General features: G+C 37.2%; 1 protein-coding gene across 2 annotated transcripts in view; it reads left to right on the top strand.

Moving 5' to 3' along the window:
• SMG1 (SMG1 nonsense mediated mRNA decay associated PI3K related kinase) overlaps window positions 1-22555 on the top strand; it is a 58500-nt gene that overhangs the window by 17976 nt on the left and 17969 nt on the right. For both annotated transcript variants that reach the window (XM_064390952.1, XM_064390951.1), the window contains 33 exons: window positions 68-281; window positions 1039-1164; window positions 1259-1331; window positions 2021-2118; window positions 3595-3768; window positions 4729-4953; window positions 5065-5166; window positions 5594-5863; window positions 6421-6551; window positions 7158-7319; window positions 7778-7896; window positions 8322-8409; window positions 8491-8592; window positions 9142-9282; window positions 9572-9771; window positions 10016-10212; window positions 10865-11032; window positions 11817-11971; window positions 12447-12592; window positions 13262-13463; window positions 14374-14483; window positions 14859-15006; window positions 15373-15532; window positions 16169-16289; window positions 16936-17184; window positions 17468-17752; window positions 18720-18864; window positions 19137-19275; window positions 19574-19804; window positions 19898-20075; window positions 20693-20854; window positions 21132-21349; window positions 21516-21670. In XM_064390952.1, the coding sequence (XP_064247022.1) occupies window positions 68-281; window positions 1039-1164; window positions 1259-1331; window positions 2021-2118; window positions 3595-3768; window positions 4729-4953; window positions 5065-5166; window positions 5594-5863; window positions 6421-6551; window positions 7158-7319; window positions 7778-7896; window positions 8322-8409; window positions 8491-8592; window positions 9142-9282; window positions 9572-9771; window positions 10016-10212; window positions 10865-11032; window positions 11817-11971; window positions 12447-12592; window positions 13262-13463; window positions 14374-14483; window positions 14859-15006; window positions 15373-15532; window positions 16169-16289; window positions 16936-17184; window positions 17468-17752; window positions 18720-18864; window positions 19137-19275; window positions 19574-19804; window positions 19898-20075; window positions 20693-20854; window positions 21132-21349; window positions 21516-21670 (5394 nt within the window). The remainder of the gene's footprint in view (window positions 1-67; window positions 282-1038; window positions 1165-1258; window positions 1332-2020; window positions 2119-3594; window positions 3769-4728; window positions 4954-5064; window positions 5167-5593; window positions 5864-6420; window positions 6552-7157; window positions 7320-7777; window positions 7897-8321; window positions 8410-8490; window positions 8593-9141; window positions 9283-9571; window positions 9772-10015; window positions 10213-10864; window positions 11033-11816; window positions 11972-12446; window positions 12593-13261; window positions 13464-14373; window positions 14484-14858; window positions 15007-15372; window positions 15533-16168; window positions 16290-16935; window positions 17185-17467; window positions 17753-18719; window positions 18865-19136; window positions 19276-19573; window positions 19805-19897; window positions 20076-20692; window positions 20855-21131; window positions 21350-21515; window positions 21671-22555) is intronic.

Below are 22555 nucleotides of genomic sequence, written 5' to 3'. Positions count from 1 at the left end.
TAGTTTTGTTCATGCTTCTGTTTTGCTCTCATGGCTGAAGATCCTTTTTTTCTCTCCAAAATTACAGTAGCAAATTGCTTCAGGAATTGAGACAGGAAGGAGCTTGCTGTCTTGGCCTTCTTTGTGCTTCTCTGAGCTACGAGGCTGAGAAGATCTTTAAATGGATTTTTAGCAAATTCAGTTCATCCACTAAAGATGAAGTTAAACTTCTTTATTTGTGTGCAACCTACAAAGCACTAGAGACTGTAGGAGAAAAGAAAGCATTTTCATCTTTAATGCAGGTAGGACTACAAGTTAAAACATGATTATTAATGATTTTCAATGCAATGCTTGAATGAACTTTTTAAACTGGAATGAGCAGTAAGTAATGCTATATTGACATAATAAGTAAATATCTTTACAACTGGGAGGGAACTTTCTGACTGAATGGGATTCTTTGATTCTGGTTAAATTAGAAAAGAATGACAAGTCTTTGTAGGATCATACATATTTTGATGCAACTTTCTGGTATTTATGGCAGATCCAAGAAGAATTTTGTTGAGACCAGAGAGAGAACGTATGTGGAATGGTACACGAAACCCAACCTTTTGATTGTTTTGTGCCACCTCCTATTTACAATTTCTAACTGGAATTGTGGTTAGTTCTGAGAAGGACTAGGATGTGAGCAGACAAGATGAGGTCCCCTTGTACAAGTTTTAGGGTTTCTTATTTTGGATATAGAACAGCTATGGCCAGGTCTGTGCTCCACTTCAATAGTTACTTTACAGAGCCAGAAAGCTTTGGCAGGAGAAACAGGACTTAAAACTCCACAGTTGTTCTATGGCTAAAGAGCTCAAGAAAGGTGTTCCCTGACTCTGCTATGGATCAAGCAAATGCCCCCTTGAAGTGATTATTTTCATGCAGTGTATGTGATGCTTTTTACATTTTGTTCCTGCAGAAGGAGTGGAGTTGTGTTGATTGAATCAAAGTAGTTTGTTACAATGTGTTCTCTCTCATGTTTTAATGTGAAATATGTGATGGCTTTGCTTTACTTTTCAGCTTGTAATGACCAGCCTGCAGTCCATCCTAGAAAATGTTGATACACCAGAGTTACTGTGCAAGTGTGTCAAGTGCATCCTTATGGTGTCTCGATGCTACCCACACATTTTCAGCACCAATTTCAGGGTAAGCTTGCTTTTTGCTTTGTGCTTTCTTTCTACAATAGAAATGTTGGTGCTGCAAATTGGGTAATGACTCTGTTCTCATGATTGCTTTCCAGGACACAGTGGACATACTGGTTGGGTGGCACATAGATCATACTCAGAAGCCTTCTTTGACACAACAGGTCTCTGGTAAGTTTGGCCAGAGGAGCTCGTGGAGGGTCTCACAGCCTGCTCTGGCTTGCAGATGTTGGGGGTTTGCTTACACCAGTTTGGTTCTTCTGACGTGGAAGTTGACATAAAACCAAATTGAGTTTCTGGCTACATAGCAAAATACTTTGTTCCTAACTTTTTAGTAAATTTGCGTTTTCCATTTTATGCTAATTCTGGAAAAATGGGATGCTTTATTCAGGGTACATTTAAACACCAATTGTTTTGTGCAATTTTGTAACAATATTTAATAAATTTATAGGTCTTAGGGAAAAAACATATCCTTTCACAGAGGATGTACTATGTACTTTTAGAAAATCTTTCTCATCAAGATACTGTACTGGCATTTTAAAAATGGGGAGAGTTTTTTTTCCAATGGCTTTATCAGTTTTCTTGAGAGTTATTCACAGCAAGTTTATTGTGCCTCTTGTGTTATAGGTCTAGATTCTGTCCTTGATGTTTAACTGCTGTGGGCAGAACTGAACCTTAAAATGATTTTTGCAAAAGGACAGAGGAGGGAGATACAATTTATATTTCTTTTAAAAACATCTAGTGTTAGTATTTTCATGTAGATGACCTCTTAGCTCAGCAACTTTTCCCTCAGCAATATGCAACTAAAACTTAATGATTGTATGTCACTCTGTATTAATTGGCTTGGTATTTTTATACAGGATGGCTGCAGAGCTTGGAGCCCTTTTGGGTAGCTGATCTAACTTTTTCTACCACACTCTTGGGTCAGTTTTTGGAAGATATGGAAGCTTATGCTGAGGTAAACAAGACTTTATGGTATATACCAGAGTTAACTGTTATGTTTTTCTTAATAAACCCACAGCTGTGATTTTTATGGCTGTATTGCTTTTGTAGAAAATAAAATTACATGGCTTTCCTGGGAAAAAAGAGGACCAAATTATGGAGTATGATTCAGTCATGTACAATGACCAACTGCAAATACTCATTAACTATTTAATTAGTATCACAACCAGGCCTTCAGCCATTGTTGATTGAGAATATAGTGTAATAAAACTGTAAACAATTGATCAAACAGGAATGCCTTTATTTTTCAAGAGCTGATGTGAAGACAACGCATGGTTTTTCCTTGATGCTTTATTTAATTGTCCAGCTTCAGAGTTTTGCTTTATTTAATTGTCCAGTTTCAGAACTAGTAACTGTTGGGGGGAGAGAGGAAATCTTAATGCTTCAAAAGACTAATGATAAATCTGTCTTTTTAAAATAAAGCAGCAGATTACATTGTGCAGGAAATAATGCAGCAGGAACTGATGTAAAATCAGATTTTATTCATTTTATGTACTTAGTTTTGACTTTGTAACCTTTGCTAGGTTGACAGGCATAGAGTTATCTGATGCTGTCATTAAAGAAAGAGCTTTGGGTTGGGGGGAGTGCTGTCTTTTAGTGAGTATGTGCTCAATTATACTGTGTTGTGTATGTTAATATGCAGGTCCTGTAGGTAAAATTGTACTTGAAGTATAATTTGTGTCACTCAAAGCAGAATCAATCATTTGGTCAGTGTCCTTCTCTGTACAGCAGGGCCTTTGCTGGGGCAGCTTTAGGATTCACAGGGCAGAGCAGTAAATCACTGCTTATCAAGCTGGCTGCTGCTCTGGTCAATGTGTGTATTCTTAGTCACGGAAGAGTTTTAAGATAACGTGTGCTAACATGGAGGAGGTGCTTCCAGCCAGTGTGCTTATCTCACAGTGGGGTAGAGCAAGGCTGCAGCTCTACTAATGAGATCAGCACTTCTGGGAATGTTCCCAGGCACTGGTGCCAGCTGGCATGGAGTAGTCTGTTAGTGAACTCTTGGTCTCCAGATCGACATAGTTTGCATGTGTGATGGGAATGGCCAGTCAAACATCTCCACTCCAGTTTGGGGATGGGAATTTCTTGGAAGAGAGGTAAAAGTGTGCAGACAACTGTTGTAACAGTGCAGCAATACAGATGATCATGTTCCAGAGACCAGGAACTTCATAAGCCTCAGTTTTAATTTACAAAATATAGTCTGAGTACTTTGTTTCAGTAGCTAAACTCTGACTTCTCCTTGTCATTGTGTGCCTATATCTCACCTTTGTATGTGTGTGTAGTTAAGAGATGCTGGATAAATACATCTGTAATTGGATTGTACGGTTTAAGGTCTGGAAACGAGATGAAGTATTTTCAGTCTTACATTTTGATGTTTTACCCATGTGTAAGTTAATGATGTGTGCTGATACAGAAACTTTGTGTGCTGCAGGACCTCAGCCACGTGGCTTCTGGGGAGTCGGTAGATGAGGACATTCCTCCTCCCTCGGTGTCGCTGCCCAAGCTGGCCGCGCTGCTGCGCGTGTTCAGCACCGTGGTGAGGAGCATCGGGGAGCGCTTCAGCCCCATCAGAGGACCACCAATTACAGAAGCTTATGTAACTGATGTAAGAGCTCCATTTGCTTTGTTGCTCACCTCTTTTGTCACCATACAGCAATGCCATTGACTGAGCTGATTCAGGTTTTACAAACGTTACATGAATATGTATTTTCTCAGCTTTGAGTAAATCTATTTTTTCCAACAAGTATGCTACAATAATTTTATTAAAGTATAGATTGTGGTAGTGGCACATGGAAATTGTATCAGAAGCTTAATTTTTTAGACATTTAAACTTCATATGGATGGGTTTGCTTGTTATCTTTGAAACCATATTACTCTTTATTCAGATAACTATGCCACTGTAGAAACTTGAATTCTAGATATGAGTTTGATTTTATAAAATGTGATGGCTTTTATTTCTGTTGAAATTTTATCTATTAAATCTGATAGCAAACTTTTCTAGCTCTATAGTATAGGATGGTGTAAACTCAGAATAAATATTATATAACATGCTAAGTGGCTGATATAGTTCTGAAATGGGTGAGGACATAAAATAAAAATACCTGCAAAGTCTTGTGGTTGCTGGATGACCTGTACAGCTGGAGTTAATGCTCTTGCAGAATTTTGTGAGGGACACAGCTTCTTGGGTAAATAAGTGTATGGATTTCCCAGTTGAAGACAAGACAGTTATGTAACTTCTGCCTTAATCTGCAGGGGATTCTTGTGAACAAAGCTCATGAAAACTCATCTGTCTTTTTCAAGGGCAGTTCTGTTGACCTTAGCTAGAACTGAACAGAACTGTGAATCATGAACTTGGGTTTTGTAGGTTTCTAACTGAATTGGAAGCCAAGCAGTTGAAAGTTTGTTTTTTCTTACACTTCTGAAGTGTAATGTCAAGATGACATTTCAGAATAGAATTGAACAAGCTGCAGAGCAGGTGATGGGACAGGATATCAAATGGGTGTGAATACAATTAATTAGCGTCTCTCTTTAATGGAGCTTAACTGAGTTGTTTTTAATTTTGCAGGTTCTGTACAGAGTTATGAGATGTGTGACTGCAGCAAACCAAGTGTTCTTTTCCGAAGCTGTGCTCACAGCTGCCAATGAGTGTGTTGGGGTTTTACTTGGCAGCCTGGATCCCAGTATGACCATACACTGTGACATGGTCATCACCTATGGATTAGATCAAATGGAAAATTGTCAGACTTGTGGCACTGACTACGTCATTTCGGTCCTGAATCTCTTGACACTGGTTTGTACCTGTTTTTATTGTTGTGAGGGACTAGAAAAACAGTATTTTGATTAATCTTCAATAATTAGTAAAAATTCAGGTAAAGTCACTTATTTTGGTTTTTATCCCCAGATTGTTGAACAAATAAATACAAAACTACCATCATCATTTGTAGAGAAGTTATTTATACCAGAGTCTAAACTACTTGTTCTTCGTTACCATAAGGAGAAAGAGGTAAGAGAAAGTAACTTCTACAGGTGTATGCCAACAGCCTTCATGCACTCCCTAGAATATATTAAGCTGTAAAGCTCATCCTAAATACATTTTTAGTCTAACTGAATATCTGAAACTTCTGACAAGGCAGATATAGCTACTTCTTTGTTTTAGCATTCAGATTTGATAAGAAATTGGTAAGTTTGCCATCATTCCAGGTAGAGAAGTGCTTAGTTTTCATCTGGCTTTGATACTCAACAAGTTAGGTGGATGATCTAGAAAATAATTAGTAAATTCTGTAAGTAAGAGGTACAGAAAGCTGAAGATGGGTATCTGTATCAGACTAAACTATTCATAGATAAAGAAGAGTGATTTAAAATTCTTTGTTGCTGATTGGTGTGTTTTATGATTTGTTTTAATCAGTTATTGCTGTAATTATGTTCTCAAGGTCGTTGCAGCAGCCCTTGCTGTATACCAAGCTGTATTGAGCCTGAAGAACATTCCTGTTCTGGAGACTGCTTACAGGTTGATTCTAGGAGAAATGACCTGTGCTTTAAATAGTCTGCTCCATAGTTTACATCTCCCTGAGGCCTGTTCTGAAATCCAGCATGACTCTTTCAAGAAGCTTATATCCAATGTGGATAATGCCAAGTTTGTTGTTATATTCGACCTCAGTGCTCTAAGTACTATTGGAAATGCTAAAAACTCATTAATTGGGGTGAGTAAAATCTTAACAGACAGTTCATGCAATAAGTATAAAAAATACTTGATTATTTAGAATTAATGTACTACACCAGTAGGGCACATATGTATAACTAAAATGATAATATTTGTCTCTGAACTTCCTAAGTTTTAGAAAAAACATCCAGTGTTAAAACTTAGGAGAAACAGTGGGTGGATTGTATCTCTAGTTGTTGAATAATGAAAAGCAGTTTCTAGGGAAGAGCATCTTATCAGGGTTATTAAGGGTTTAATGCTAAGATCATCATAGTAATTGCTTTTGAAACTCAAGACAAATAAAAGCAGCTGTAGTGTCCTTTGGTAGTATATTAGCCATATGAAAACACTTTCCAGATCTTTCCACATAAAAATATTAACTGCTTTTAACAGACTTCTAAAAAATTGGAAAGAAAATAGTTACAGTCAGAAAACAATACAGTTAAATTAGTTCCTTTGGGGAAAATGGGAAAGACATTAATTGATGGTATGAAAATTATAGTTAAAAGTAGATTCCACTTTTTATGTTTCGTTGCTTGTGTTGGAATTGTTTTATAGATGTGGGCCCTTTCTCCGACTGTGTTTGCACTGCTGAGTAAGAACCTGATGATTGTTCATGGTGACATAGCAGTTCACTTCCCTGCTGTCCAGTATGCAGTGCTCTACACGTTGTACTCACACTGCTCCAGGTATGAGGTTTGATAATTCAGCAGTGTTTTAGGAGCACTAGGATGGACTGATGTGAATAGAATATATTGTTGGAGGGATGAAATGAAATAGGCTGTTACAATCAAGCTTTAGCCCAAACTCCCTTAATTTTTTTTTTTACTTTCATTAATTGCAGGGAAACTGTGTCTCAGCCAGGAAAGCATATCCTGGCTTAAAGTTGGCCTTTTATTCAAAGGCAGATTAGAAATCTTGTGTTTGAATAGAGATAACTGAGGCAGAACTCCACTGAAAAACTCTACTGAAAGTAAATTAGGAAAGATTATTTACTATTTTGCTTACTGAGAGATCTGGGAGGGGTAATGAGATGTAAACAACAGATGTAAATACATTTTAGACCTCATTAATACAAACTGTTGTTAAAGTAAGGGAATATACAATTTTAACTGTTCTTTCAGGCTAGGGATCAAAATATTTGGGTTTTGACAGAGTGTGGTTTGTGTGTGTATGTGTTCATTTAACTGTTGCTGCTGATTATTGATGTTTTCCCTCCTGTTTCCCTGTAAACTTTAGGGAAGTATCTCTAATTCTGGGGTAGTTTTACAGTTTGATTTTCCTTGCCTTTTCAGGCACGATCATTTCATATCCAGTAGCCTCAGTTCTTCCTCTCCCTCTCTGTTCGATGGAGCAGTTATAAGTACTGTAACTACAGCAACAAAAAAACATTTCTCAATCATACTGAACCTTTTGGGGCTACTGCTTAAGAAGGATAACCTTACTCAAGATACCAGGTAAGGAAAATATTCTTCAAAATTGGGATTTCTTTTTTTGTCCAGTAGAATACATTAATTCAGAAACCAGGGTAATTTGAATTTGTAAAACTTGGGGTAAATTTAACCTGTCAAATGTTTGGGGTTTTTTATACACTATTAGTCAAATTGTGGGAAAAAAGTAGCTGCTTGTTTTTATATATGAAAACTAGAGAAGTTTAAACCATCCTAAGATCTCTCCAGTAGAAGCAGAACTATCAAACTTCACTGAAAGAAAGGGTTTGCTCACTGAAATTACCCTTTTGCAATAGTTGCCATCCTGTATTACCAAAATGCTGTGAAAGCTGGGGACATCTTTAATGTTAAGAAATAACTTGTTTAGAAGGTGTGAGCTATGAATATACCGATGAACAATGTGAAGTAGTTTGAAAGTACCTTTCTGTAACTGTGTAGAGTGACTAAACTCTTGGTTTTTGAAGGAAACTACTTACAACATGGGCTTTGGAAGTGGCTCTTCTGATGAAGAAATCAGAAACATATACACCGTTATTTTCTCTCCCATCTTTTCATAAATTTTGCAAAGGACTTTTAGCAAACAGTAAGATATTGCATATTTTTACTTAACTGTCTTTTACATTTCAAAATTAAGTGCATAAATAGCCTTGTCCCACTGATAGTAGCAACTGTACTTGTTTAATTTACTTTAAGGATGCTTCAAAGTTGTATTGTGCAAGAACTTAGACTCTTTTTATGATTTTTTTAAAGTGGATCCCTGCCTGTTTCTTAAACAATTAATTTTTTTAAAATAAATTGCAATCTTAAGAGATTTGACACATCACTGACATTTTTGGTAGATCAATTTCCCAGTCACAAATCATTTATCAAAAGCACAGGAGCAGTTCTGTGATGTATTCAATACCAAAATCTGTAAATAATATGGGAACAAATGCAGAGTAGTGCAGAAGTTACCTAATTCCAGCAAGAATAACTTTTTTTTTTTCTCCTTTCTACTCCTTAATTCAGCACTTCTGGAAGATGTGAACATTTGTCTTCAAGCATGTAGTAGCCTCCATGCCCTGTCTTCCTCCCTTCCAGACGACCTTTTACAGAGGTACTTGCACAGAGTTCTGTATGTTATTTGAATTATGCTGATGATGGGATATTAACACCTCTTTCCTTTTTGGTGTTGCAGGTGTGTTGATGTGTGTCGTGTTCAGCTTGTCCATAGTGGTGCTCGTGTGAGACAAGCTTTTGGAAAACTTCTGAAGTCAATTCGTTTAGATGTTGTGTTGAGGTGAGTTGCTCAGACCAATTTCAGTATAAATAATGGTTTAGTTTCTTCAGAGACACTTAGTCCACTGGCATTATTTTTCAGGTTGTCATCATGCTGCCTTAGTTCAAAATCAAAAAGCATGAGCTTACAGTGGTACTTCTGGGTTGGTGGTTGGGCTTGATGATCTTAAAGGTCTTACCCAACCCTCTATGACTCTGTCTTATCTCTCCTGTGCTTTTTCTGGTCTAAGAACAGTATGTAGTTATTTTATATTTTATATTATATATAACAGTATGTAGTATAATTAATAAATTTGATTAGCTGTGCATTGCTTCTTGAAGCAAACACTGAGTATCTGTAAGGTCCCTGTTATCCAGAACTTCAGCAATATTATGTCCTGTAATTTCTCTTGAAGACCTGAACTCTGAAAGCACTTGGTATGAATACCAAAACATGTAATTACTTCTAGTCATTACATATAGATACAGTGTGTGTGTAACTCTTACACAACTTTTCTTTTGTTTATTCAAGTATATTACAGCATGGGTTGTTTTCCCTCTCTTCCTGCAGTAACCGTACCCACACTGAAATACAAGAAATTTCTTTGGCTATAAGAAGTCACATGAGCAAAGCTCCAAGTAACACATTCCACCCACAGGATTTCTCTGATGTCATTAGTTTTATTTTGTATGGAAACCTCCACCGAACTGGGTAAGAACTCCTTGTAGAACTGAAATCTATGAATGTTGAATTTATAGTAAACAAATCCCAGTTGCATTTAGTTTAAAATTTGTAATTATCATTACAAACTATGTTGCTTTAGTTTCAGACTTTTTTTTGTACTTTTAAGTATTTATAAAAATCTTACACACACTTTTTGGCATATTTTCCTATATACATTGCTGCTTGGAAGTTAATTTTGTGCGAGATTTCTTTGTGCAAGTAAGGAGATAAAGTGTGTACAGTGTAAACTTGTTAATGCAGTGATGTTTTCTTTCAGGAAGGATAATTGGTTAGAAAGGTTATTCTATAGCTGTCAAAGGCTAGATAAGAGAGATCAGCCCACCATCCCTCGGAACCTGTTGAAGACTGATGCTGTGCTGTGGCAGTGGGCTGTCTGGGAAGCAGCTCAGTTCACTGTTCTCTCAAAGCTACGAACTCCTCTGGGGAGAGCCCAAGATACATTTCAAACAATTGAAGGTAAACTAAAAAGTACACTTGATTTTGATGAGATTTTTTTGGTAAGGTTGTGAAGCAAAGGTGTTCATGTCTAAGGCAAGAGGCACAGTGGGTTTATCTTTCAGTGCTTATAGATTTTAAAGATGCTGCATAATTTCTGTTAACTTGTGGTAGATTTTGAGAGATGGCAGTGCTATCCCTTTGCACATTTAAATACAATACCTTTGGTAACTCTTTTTTTCCCATGTTTTGGTAAAATGTGTAGGTATTATTAGGAGCCTTGCAGCCCACACATTAAACCCTGATCAAGATGTCAGCCAGTGGACTACTGCAGACAATGATGAAGGACACAGTAGCAACCAGCTCAGGCTTGTTCTCCTTCTGCAGTATTTGGAGAACTTGGAAAAATTGATGTACAATGCATATGAAGGATGTGCCAATGCCCTTACCTCTCCACCCAAGGTTTGTCTGTCTTGCAGTGCTGATGTTGCTTGGAACAGTCTGGTGAATGAACAGTGTTTTCAGGATTGTTCAGTTCTTAGCCATGGAATTCCAGAAGAACTTCTTGAAGTTTCAGACTCCTAAAAAATTCTGGCTTTAGCTTTGGTGTGTTCCTACAGAACATGTTAAACCAGGCTTTGTTTCTGGAGTACCAGCTTGCATAGTGGTACAAATCCAGCAAGACTGTAGTACCTGTGATTTGTCAGTCATTTATTTTTAGATTGTCAGCAGCCTATTACAAAGTAACACAGTTATTTAAAGCTTTAATTGCTTTTTGGGGAGTGTAGTAATTATTTATAAGCAATGTACCCTGTTGTGTACTTCTAAGTGCAAAACATTCTTCACTGTTGAAATAAGCTGGTTAATTAGCAGACTTTGATGTGACAGTAATACATGATTTATAGTCAGTTCATATTAAGACTTCTGGCCTGCCAGTGTGCCTGGCCAGTTGCATGCTACATGTGATTTCAGACCATTTAAATGAATACATTTAAAGATTAATTGAAGACTGGAGAAAATAAACCTTCCTGCCTTTGATATCAATCTTAAGTACTTAACTGCTCTGGTTTGTGCAGAAGAAAGTTGTTGTGAAACTTCTCTCCTGTCTCTGCAGGTTATCAGGACCTTCTTTTATACCAATCGCCAGACGTGCCAGGATTGGCTGACACGGATTAGGCTTTCCATCATGAGGGTTGGATTGCTGGCTGGCCAGCCTGCTGTGACAGTCAGGCATGGATTTGATTTACTCACAGAAATGAAAACTAATAATAGTATCTCTCAGGTACTCTCTTTTCAAACTATGGAGACTATTGCAGAAATATTCACTATGATATTCTAAAAGAACTAAGCTAAGGCTACCAGTAACTACTAAACCAAGTGGTATGTGAAAGAATGAGTTATGCAAAGCCACATTTTTAATTTGTAGGTTTTAATTGTGATACTTTGGATTGGAGGTTAGGATGTACTGAACACATGTCAAATACTACACAGGAACAAATGCTATAGTTAATTCAGTTTTAATTGAGCAATTTCTAATTTAGTGGAAACCTTGTGAAACTGGTGCTGCATTAGTGCAAGGCCATCCCAAACTTGTGGTAGTGTGATGGCTTTGCTTACCTGTGGGTGTGAGAAGTAGGGTTGTGTCATGGGGGTGTCCTTCCTCTAACTAGGAGCTAAGTTCAGGGGTGGGATGGGTGGATAAAGTAGTTAAAGCCTTCTTGAAAGGGTTGAGTAGTTTCTTCAGTACATGACTTGATTTGCTTAAAAGTTTTACCAAAGGTGGTTTGATAGCTATTTGTTACTTTGTGCTCCCTTAGAATTCTCATATAGGCACAAAACCACCACACAGTGATTGCTGACCAGTGGTGTTCAGGCTGTGGGTTCACAGCACAAACTCTTCCCTTGGCTCCCCTGCTGTTCCAAAAGCAGTGCAGTGGGTGGATATCAGGAGCCCTTGTAGATGTTACAGTGAAATACTGCTTCACCATTTCTGAGTACTCACCCACAGCCACGTGGCTCTTGCCCTAGATGAGTTATGTTAAATAACACTTTTGGTTTGCATTTAGGGAAATGAATTGGAAGTGACAATTATGATGCTGGTAGAAGCATTGTGTGAGCTTCACTGTCCTGAAGCTATTCAGGGTATTGCTGTCTGGTCTTCTGCTGTAGTTGGAAAGAGCCTCTCCTGGATCAATTCTGTAGCTCAGCAAGCAGAAGGGCGGTAAGTTTTCACAAATTTTTGGATGCTACAAACTTGGATGTTTTTTCCTTCTAGGGAAAGTTCTGCTTCTGAGTCTTTTAAACTGTGGCACGTGTCAAGGCTGCTGATGAATTTCCATGTCAATTATACTCACTGAATCTTTTCAGAGATGTAATATGTCTTTAATCAGTATTCAGCTCTACTTGTTCAGATTAAAATTGTGACAGTCAAATATAAAACTCATTTATTTCCTTCTGTCTCTACTTGATTTGAAGTTGACATTAAAACTTTCATGGACAAGCTTTTATCAAATGCTGTAACCTGGAAATTCAGCGAGTAAGCTCGTATCCTGTCTTAATCCTTTTCTTTTGCTGAAAGAGATATGAGCTTTTTGAGTATTGGAGTAAAATAATGCTCAAAATCTAGTCTGTTTACAAAAAAACCCAAACCCAACCTGGTTCTTTAAGATGCTGACTGAAATATTGAACTGTTCTAGGTTTGAAAAAGCGACTGCAGAATACCAGGAGCACCTCTGCTCCATGACTGGAGTGGATTGCTGTATAACAGGATTTGACAAGACTGTTCTGAAGTTGGCCAATTCAAACAGTGTGAACAATGCCAGCCCAAAGCATTCCTTGAATGGTCAGTGTTTGTTTTCTTTTTAAGAGAAATACAACTGCATGTGTAAATGTGTGTGCATAAAATGAGACCATTTGGTTATACAGCCATGGTAATGTCTGACTCTGAAATCTGAAAACCTGTTTCTGTCTGCAGTTAAACTGAACCTCTTAATGCCCTTGAAACCAATATTATGTGTAGATAGGAGGGTTTGCAGTACTGAGGTCTAGCTGAATGAAACTGAAGACAATAGGTAAAATATTTTGTAACTTAATTTAAAACTAGTTTATTGTAGATCATCATAACTTAAACCTTAGTGTTTATGACATAATTGTATCATAAGTGCACTAATTACTTAGAGGTTTTTAACTACTAAGACTTGGTTGCAGTATTCTGTTTCATCCTTGAAGATGAACCTCCTTTGTTCCTGATTTAGTTGTTCTGTTTTTCTGTTTTGATGCTCCTTTACAGACATAAATGAAATTTTTTCAAAACCTTCTTTGAAAAGGTTCTTTTTTTCCTTAGAAAAAGTGTCAGTGGAAGAATACTGTAAAAGTTGTGTAACTATTTCATTTTTTTAAATGAAGAGTTTTTCTTGACAAAAATCATAGAAATAATGTTCGAGTAATAGAACTGCTGTTTGAAAAGATGTATTTAAGTGTGTGTTTTTTACAAAAATTTTTCATTTCACAGGAGAAACTAGAAAAACTGTTCTGACTAAGCCAAGTGACTCTTCACCTGAAGTGATAAACTACCTGGGTAACAAGGCATGTGAATGTTACATTTCCATTGCCGACTGGGCTGCTGTTCAGGAGTGGCAAAACATGGTCCATGAACTGAAGAAAAGCAATAGCAATACCTCAATCAATCTGAAAGCAGATTTTAACTACATAAAGTAAGGGTATAATTCATTTATTCAACAGTACCTTAGAGGTCATTGTTTTACAACTGAAATATTAAAGTTTTAATGGATTTTAAAAATTGGATGTCAGTTTCTAATAGAGGGATGCAAAGAAGAGAGGTGTCTTCTTGGGAGGGTGAAAACTTGGCCAAGGCATTTACAGATGAAGAGATAGCATCATTCTAAATAGCTACTGTAGCTTTCTGGTTGCTGAGGCTGCTTAGTATTCAAGAAAAGCTTTCATTGAAGAAAAAAAGATGCCAAATTTATTCTGCTTTACTCAGCAGAAGATGAATCCTTTTGCACATCTTAAATAAAATGTATTTCAGTGGTTCCTAAAAATATCTTAATATGCTAATTTAATGGAAAAAGTATAGGAAAGTAGTGGTCTTGGCTGCTGAATTTTTTGGTTTTGTTTCTTTTTAAAATGAAATTCAGAGTTGTAGCTTGTGCATTTATTTCCTGACCTTTGATATTTTTCTGGTTCATGAAAAAATACTTGTGACATTGAATAGACCTTCAAAGTTTAAGTATAGTTTCTTTTTATTTGACAACTTGGTTGCTTTCCATACCTGCATGATTGTGGTAAACATAGTAAAATCCTTTTGGCTGAAATTTCTTGACTTGAAAATAAAAGCACTGTAGGAAGCAGTGAAATAAAATCTGCAGGTCTGAAAAGGTGACTGCTTCTGAAAGGGGCTCTTCTTTCCCTTTGGTACTGGATTCATTCATTTGGTGCACAACCTAGAGCCTTTTATTGATATATGTGATAATTGAGATTTTTGCTTAAAATTAATCATAAGTGCTCTGTAGGATTTAGAGTTACTTTTTTGCTGGGTAATACACTTGGCGACTGAAGTGAAGTAAGAAATATGAAAGTAAAACTATAATTGTTGAATTGCAGATCTTTGAGCAGCTTTGAGTCTGGACAACTTACTGAATGCACTGAACAACTAGAATTACTACCAGGAGAAAATATCAACCTGCTTGCAGGGGGATCCAAAGAAAAAATAGGTATAAATGCATAAATTAACATTTCAAATACACAAAGAAATATTTACTTTTGCATCAGTCTGTATAAATGACAGACTGAAACTTCTGAATGCAGTTTGCTGTGTTCAGTGGACTGACCATAACCCTTATGAATCAAGCTTCAAAATGATCAGTGGTCATCCTAAATGTTGATGCAAGTGTGTTTTCTGGAGTTAATGTGACTGTTTATAAGTAATCTGTGATGAATTTGTATTATGAATACGTATAAAATATATATATTTTTTAAAGGAGGGTTTTTCTTCCTAACTTTCTTACTGTGAAAATGCATTATCAGATGGTGAAACGTGATAGAATTTGGCAGTTCTAGTTGGTTTCAATTGTTTGATCTCCATGTAGACATGAAGAAGCTCCTTCCTAATATGCTAAGCCCTGATCCAAGAGAACTTCAAAAAGCAGTTGAAGTACAGCTTTTGAGAAGTTCAGTATGTCTGGCAACAGCTGTAAACCACATAGAGCAGGAGCAAAAGTGGCAGTCAATATCTGAGTAAGTTGAAATGTGCTATGAATTAATGTAATGCACTGTGAAAACCTGTTCTAGTTTGTTAAACATAACTTTGTGTAAAGCTTCAGCATCTATGGCAGTTCTAGCTGTTGTAAGTTATAAGCTTACTGAGGAAAAATAAGATATTTAACTTGTAGTTCATACAGTTTATAAACTACTTGAGTTGATAAAGTACTTCTGTGTGTCAGCTTAATACTGAAGTATTGTAACGTAACTTGTATGTTGCAACACTTTCTCACCATCCTTTTTAAAGATACTGATTTTGTTTTTTCTTCAGTAATTTTAATATCACTATTTACTCTTCAAGTCTAGCTAAGAAAAATGACTGTCCTGATCCTTTAATTTCAGAAATCTTATAAAGTACTTAAAGCAAACCTCCCGCATTGCTATTGGGCCTTTGAGGCTTTCCACGCTCACCGTGTCTCAGTCTTTACCAGTGTTGAGCACTCTTCAGTTGTACTGTTCTTCTGCTTTGGAAAACACTGTATGCAACAGGCTGACATCAGAGGTAATTCTGTGTGTTTAAAACAGAAATTGGGATAATGTCTTTTGCTATGTCAATATGCCAGGTTGTGGAGTATTGAATATAAAGCATACATTAATTGTTTTGACTGTTACTCATACTGTAAAAAGATCTAATTTAGTTTTCTGATGTGCCTTGACCCAAGTTTTTATAAGTTTACATCTCAATTGGACTTCCCTCTATAGTTATAAATACACTTTTCTTTCAATTACGCTTAAAGTGTTTTTGAAGTGTTATTGATAGTCCCTTTTAAAGTGTTGGTATTTCTTCTCTGAACACATGTAACATGCACTTAATTTACTTTCAAAGCAACTTAAAAATAATCTTAATAAAAAACTCACTTCAGCAATTAAAAACTGAATGTCAGACTTGAACCACTATGAATGTTCTAGATATAATTTCTAATCACATTGTTCAGAAGGCAGTTCTGCTTGATTTGAGCAGTTCTTAGTGTTGTCCTCTCGAAATCAAATGCAAAACATATTTCTCTTAATGATACAGTGTGGTTACTATTATAAATAAGAATATTTGCTCTAAAAATGGTCTTTAGTTTTAATAAATGAAAATGCATTGTAGGAAAGCTGTCTCTCATGACAACTGTTCAACTTCTGTGCCTTGCAGGACTGTCTTATACCTCTCTTCAATGAAGCCTTGAGGTCATGCAAGCAGCACGATGTAAGGCCATGGATGCATGCCCTGAGGTACACAGTGTACCAGAATCAACTGATGGAAAAGCTTAAAGGTGTGTAAGCTCTCCTTATGGTGTTGTGAAAAGCAAATGCAGAATTTGCACTTAAGTTGTCTGCTTAAAGCAGCAGCTGTGTCTTTTTCTAGTATTTTAGACCGAGCACTTTTTAAAAGCCAAATTTTTTCCTTCGGGTGTCTTGCTTTACTAGTCATTGTCTTGATTAGTGCTGTGATGTAAATAGTGCCAAAAAGAAAAACAACATTCTGAAGTGTTTAATAGTTGTATACTACTCTCCTAATAACCCCTTACTTGCTCATCACTTCATACTTAAACTGCTTTCACTTTTGAGCATTTCAATGTTATGAATAATGGGTCTTCACACACAGTCATGAAAGCTATTTAAATGGGCAGTATGATAAGAAGTAATGGGAGAAAAAGAGCTCTGTCAGGGGACAAGTTGATTTATTAGCTAAGAAGAATGGTTATAGTAGAAAACAAATCTTTTGCCCAGCAGATAACCTATGGATATACTTTTTGTTTGAGATGGGATATATAAATATTCTAGGCAGAAATGAAGTCATCTAAATCTCTGAAGCAATATTTACTGGTGCCCATGTACACAATACATTGGGCAGAAATTCTCTATGTGTCAGACAGTGGTTTAATACTTTTGTTTACAATGTCTTGCTCCCTTCTTTAGAACCAACAGTCCCAATTAAAAGCCATCTAATGGAGCTGGGCTTAACAGCAGCGAAATTTGCACGGAAGCGAGGGAACATCGCCCTGGCGACGCGACTGCTCGCCCAGTGCAGCGAGGTTCAGCTGGGGAAAACCACCACTGCACAGGACCTAGTCCAGCACTTTAAAAAACTGTCTGCACCAGGTCAGATAGATGAAAAATGGGGTCCTGAACTTGAGATTGAGAAAACAAAGCTGTTATACACAGCAGGTGAGTGTTATGTTGTAGTGACTTGAGCTTTTTTCCTTATAATCAGGCTAATTCCCCTCACCCTGAAGTCACAATAGGGCAGTATCATTAGGAACTGATTTCATCCCATTCGCTGTTGTCTGTCTGAAGGTGTTTTCACAAGTTTTTTTCATGCTTGTCATTCTTCAAAAGAGAATTTTCTGTGTAAAAATATGTTGTTACAAGTTGTATCTGAGTGTGCTGAATTTCAGAATTGTTTTAAATAATAGCAGTGTACTGAAGATCTGCTTTTCATGATATGCAGGCCAGTCAACACATGCCATGGAAATGCTGAGTTCTTGTGCCATATCTTTCTGCAAATCTGCCAAAGCTGAATATGCAGTTGCTAAATCTATTCTCACACTGGCTAAGTGGATTCAAGCAGAATGGAAGGAGATCTCAGGACAGTTGAAACAAGTATATAGAGCCCAACAGCAGCAGAATCACACTGGCCTGTCTACTTTGTCTAAAAACATATATAATTTGATTGAGCTGCCAGCTGTTAATACACTGGAAGATGAATATCCTAGGATTGAAAGTGAATCTACAGGTATGTTTGTTCTCATTGATCTTTTTAGAAATAGTTACTGATAAATATAATGAGGGATAACATCAGCTGCATTGATAAAGACTAAGTGCTCCATCACTCATGTATTTGTTTTCCTAATACATGTGTTGAGGGTGTGTATTTTGTGCAAAAGGTAACTATACACAGCTAAAAAACCCAAACACCTTAACACTGATATGTCAAACTTCTGTCACATTTTTCTCATTCAAGTAATGATGACCTGAGGAAGAAACTGGGATATGTTTATTTTGTATTATTTTGTATTGCGGATATCACTTATTGTCCTGTGTGTGTTTCCTGAAGTTTGAGTTAGATCTTTCAGGTTTAAGCATGGACAGGGTTTGTGTTACAAAGGTTCCCATAAATGTGAAAAGTACTTTAGGTTTTTTTCATTATCTTTAATCTGTAATTAATCTGAACACTTCTGTTGCTGCAGAATGTGTTCTCATTCCTAATTTCCAGCAGACACTTCTTAAAATGTTAAGACTTGGATTTCATAAATAACTTCATTCCTCTCATGCAAAGTCAGAATTATTGTAGAGCTGTTGGTGGATGTTAAACAGTAGGTGCTTTCTGACTTGATGGCGAAGAAAATAAATATATACACAGATAAACACAACCACAGGGCCCTGGGTACTTCATAGAAGTCTTGTCTCTGAAGCATGGTGCTCCTTTGGAGGTCATGAGTTCCTCGCCTCAGTTCCACCTCTCTGTGAAAGAGGAAGGAGTTGTAGAGTATCAGCAGTGATTGCTGGCTAATGGAAACTAGGCTTTATTTTAAAGCAGTGTCAGAACTGAAAAATAATTGCATTTTGGAAAATTTTGCACTGTTGGGTATTAATTTTACTAAATACTGTATACCCATTATTTTTGTGTTATTGTCTATGCTGAGGAAGGCAGAAGTAGGTTTTACACTGTAACACATATTACTCTATTTCTCCCATCACAGTAAACATTGGAGTTGGAGAGCCAGACTTCATCCTGGGCCAGCTGTATCACTTGTCTTCAGTACAGGCACCTGAAGTAGCCAAGTCTTGGGCAGCCCTGGCTAGCTGGGCTTATAGATGGGGCCGCAAAGTAGTTGATAATGCCAGGTAAATAGAGCCCAGTGCTTGAATTTGTACAGTACAATTGGTTTTCTTAAGATAAACCTTATCTGTGTATTTATGATTACTGTTGTATGTGGTCTGAAGTTTCCTGTGAGCAGAGAAATGAATATTCTCCTGGTTAGTTGCCTCTGTAAAACAAAGCTAACTTAATTCTGAGATAAAAATTATTGCTTCCTTCAAAAAGTTTTATATATAGACTTGCAGTAGGTCTACAAATACTCCTGTAATGGGGATCAATCGTTCATTAACTGTTACAGTCAGGGAGAAGGTGTTCGGCTGCTGCCCCGGGAGAAGTCTGAGGTTCAGAGCTTGCTTCCAGACAACATTGCAGAGGAGGATAAAGAGAAGATCTACGGCATTCTTGGGCAGGCGGTGTGCCGGCCAGCTGGCATTCAAGTAAGTGGTGATTTATTTGTTTGAAAAAATGTCCAGCTTCAGCATGAACCTTATTTTCCTCTTCTTGCAGTTCATGTTAACTCTTGTAAGTGTCTTAAGTTAAAATTCAGACAGTACAAGAAACCATCTGTTAGCTGTGTGGTAACCTACCTGTTGGATGAGCTATGGTAAAGTGATCAAGTAGTGCAGTTGCATGAGCTGCTAGGCAAAAACTGACTTAGGAATTAAGATTGCTTGATTGCTTGTAGAAATTGTTGGAGGATTTAATCAAATCTGCTTTCCCTTTATTTGCATTTAGGATGAAGACATGACTCTACAAATCACTGAAAATGAGGACAATGAAGAAGATGATATGGTGGATGTGATATGGCGTCAGTTATTAACGAGTTGTCCCTGGCTTTCAGATCTTGATGAAAATGCAACAGAAGGATTAATTAAAGTCTGGAGGAAAGTTGTAAACAGAATCTTCAGTCTCTATAAACTGTCCTGCAGTGCATACTTTACTTTCCTCAAACTCAATGCTGGTCAGGTTAGTGTTCATGTTGATGTGGAAACCAAGTTACGAAGTTTTCTAAATGAGGATATGAGCTGTATACTTAGAGGAGTATTTCTATGTTTCAAGGTTCCACTTGATGAAGAAGATCCCAGACTGCACTTAAGAAACACCTCTGAGCAAAGCACTGATGATGTCATTGTGATGGCAACCCTGAGACTGTTACGATTGCTTGTGAAACATGCTGGAGAACTTCGACAGTATCTGGAGCATGGGCTAGAAACTACACCTACTGCTCCTTGGAGAGGTGAGCATATGTTATTTAACTGTTAAAATTGATTTTGAGACATTTTCTCTAAATGCAGAAAGCTGTTCATTGCACTTTATCAAAGTTTTTATTTGAGTGTGAGGAAAAGAGACCCTGTCTTTTACTGGATGCTGTCACTGAAGATGTTAAAGTCTGCCATATGCTCTGATTGTAAAGTAGATAAGTAGCACGGATTTTGATCCCCTCCTTCCCCCTCTTGAAGACATAGAAAGGAGAAAGGGGATGTGGTTTATGAAGTATTACATCATATAACCACTCTAAAAAACAAATGAGGTGGGTTTTTTCTAGTTCTAGTTGAGAAAGATGTGTGACTAAAGCCACACATTTCAAAAGTTGTTTGTCACTACACTGCAGGTTCTGGTTGTTCAGGGACTTCCCCTCAAAGATGATGGAGTTAGTGTGGGAGGCAAAGAAGGGGAGGCCACCTGTTGTAAAATTGCACTTTGTTTTGGACTTTTTTGTAAATTGGTAAATTTGTACTTCTTTGGTTTACGTTCTCCCTATGCAAAAAAAAGGCACGCTTTTAAAAATATAGTTCTATCTCATTTGAAGAGGAATGAAGTGAATCAGCACATTTCCTTTTCCCCTTTCTGCAGGAATTATTCCCCAGCTTTTCTCCCGCCTGAATCACCCAGAAGTGTACGTTCGTCAGAGCATTTGCAACCTGCTCTGTCGAGTTGCTCAGGATTCTCCTCATCTCATCCTCTATCCTGCAATAGTGGGAACCATTTCGCTGAGCAGTGAATCCCAGACTTCAGGTATGGAGAAAAGGAGAAAGTGTTCAAATAAACTTAAGCTACTATATTTTTGTATTCTGGATGGGATGATACTGAGGTGTTTTTTTTTTTTGTTTTCTCAGTTTTGATTTTAAAAATATGTTTATTATGGGATCTCACTGATACCCTTAATCCAATTTACCAGATTTTGCAAATTTTCTTATACTTCACCAGAACTTAATGGGCACCTGATGCTGAATAAACTGTGGAGTGATACATCTTACTGTAGCTAATATTTTATCATCTGGTTTTAATTTAGGAAACAAGCTGCCTTCTGCCATCCCTACTTTGCTAGGTAATATACAAGGAGAAGAACTGTTGGGTGGTGAATGTGATGGAGGGAGCACTCCGGCTTCCCAAGAGAGTAGTAAAGATGATACAAAAGCTGGATTAAATGAAGATCAAGCAATGATGCAAGATTGCTACAGCAAAATTGTGGAGAAACTCTCTGCTGCAAATCCAACAATGGTATTGCAGGTAAATAATCCAAATGTATGTTGCTTGGGTGCTTGAACCCCAAATGTGTAATTTATGTGTCTTGGGCTTACTGAAAGCTTGCTGTGTCTCTTTTTTCCAACTTGTTCATCTACTGAAACAAATCTTAATTTTAGTTCTTTTAAAAAGTGAATCTTGCTTTCTCCAGGTTCAGATGCTTGTGGCTGAGCTGCGCAGAGTCACAGTTCTCTGGGATGAGCTTTGGTTGGGAGTTCTCCTGCAGCAGCACATGTACGTCCTCAGACGGATTCAGCAGCTGGAAGATGAAGTCAAGAGGGTCCAAAACAACAACACTCTGCGGAAGTATGTCTGTTTCCATCATACAAGGGATAATCATAACAAATGTTTATTCTTGGGGAAGTAAACAGTCAAATGAATCAGCAGTGGTGTTGTTCCTGAATCCATACTATCCCAGCTGCTGCTTTGTAAGCCTGGACCTTATTTCAGGAACATTTTATGCTACAGCTATTTCTCCAGTCAGATGAGAGAGACAGTCTACCTGTGAATCCATGTTGTGATTTCTTTAGTAATATGTTAGAACCCAATGTACATTGTGTTGTGGATGATGAGGTCCTATAGTTCTCCATTTCCAAGTCAGATGAAATGAGATACACCATTCAACATGGTTAGTCTATTTAGACATCACTGTAAATGCAGATATTTGGAGCAAACAAGAATGTCTTAATCTGATTTTAGTTTTCAGTGTTGAACAAGTCTTTTTCCCCTCACCTGGGCTTTCCTGTGAACAGAGTAGTGGAAGAGTAGATCCATTCACTGGGCACCTGGCTAAATTTAAGAATGCCTTCTGAATTCTGTAGTCAGGACTGACATGGAGTGGGAGAACAGAATGATCTGAATGTGCCTTCTTTATAGTGTGGTGCATCCTCAATAAGTAGTAGTAAAAAGGTCCCTTAATAAAGGAAATCAGTTGCTTAAAGTGCTTTCTGCTCAGAACTTCTAATCAGGGTTTCTGGTGGTGAACAATGCATTTCAAATGTTGTTTTGTTTTTTTTTTTAAGTGTGGTTCAGAGGAACACTTTCTCAAGGTGGAATGAAACACTCTTGATTTTAATATGATCATAACTCAAAACCTCATTTTAGAGAAGTAATAATTTTTGTGAGTTCTTCAATGTCTCAGTTATTGTTTAATGCTGTCTTTATGAAATAACTTGGTTTTATGGCATTAAG

Source organism: Passer domesticus, chromosome 15 (assembly GCF_036417665.1).
Source record: "Passer domesticus isolate bPasDom1 chromosome 15, bPasDom1.hap1, whole genome shotgun sequence".
In the NCBI taxonomy this organism is placed as follows: domain Eukaryota; kingdom Metazoa; phylum Chordata; class Aves; order Passeriformes; family Passeridae; genus Passer; species Passer domesticus.
The sequence above is the reverse complement of the archived record's forward strand: the minus strand, read 5'-3'. Positions and strand labels throughout refer to the sequence as shown.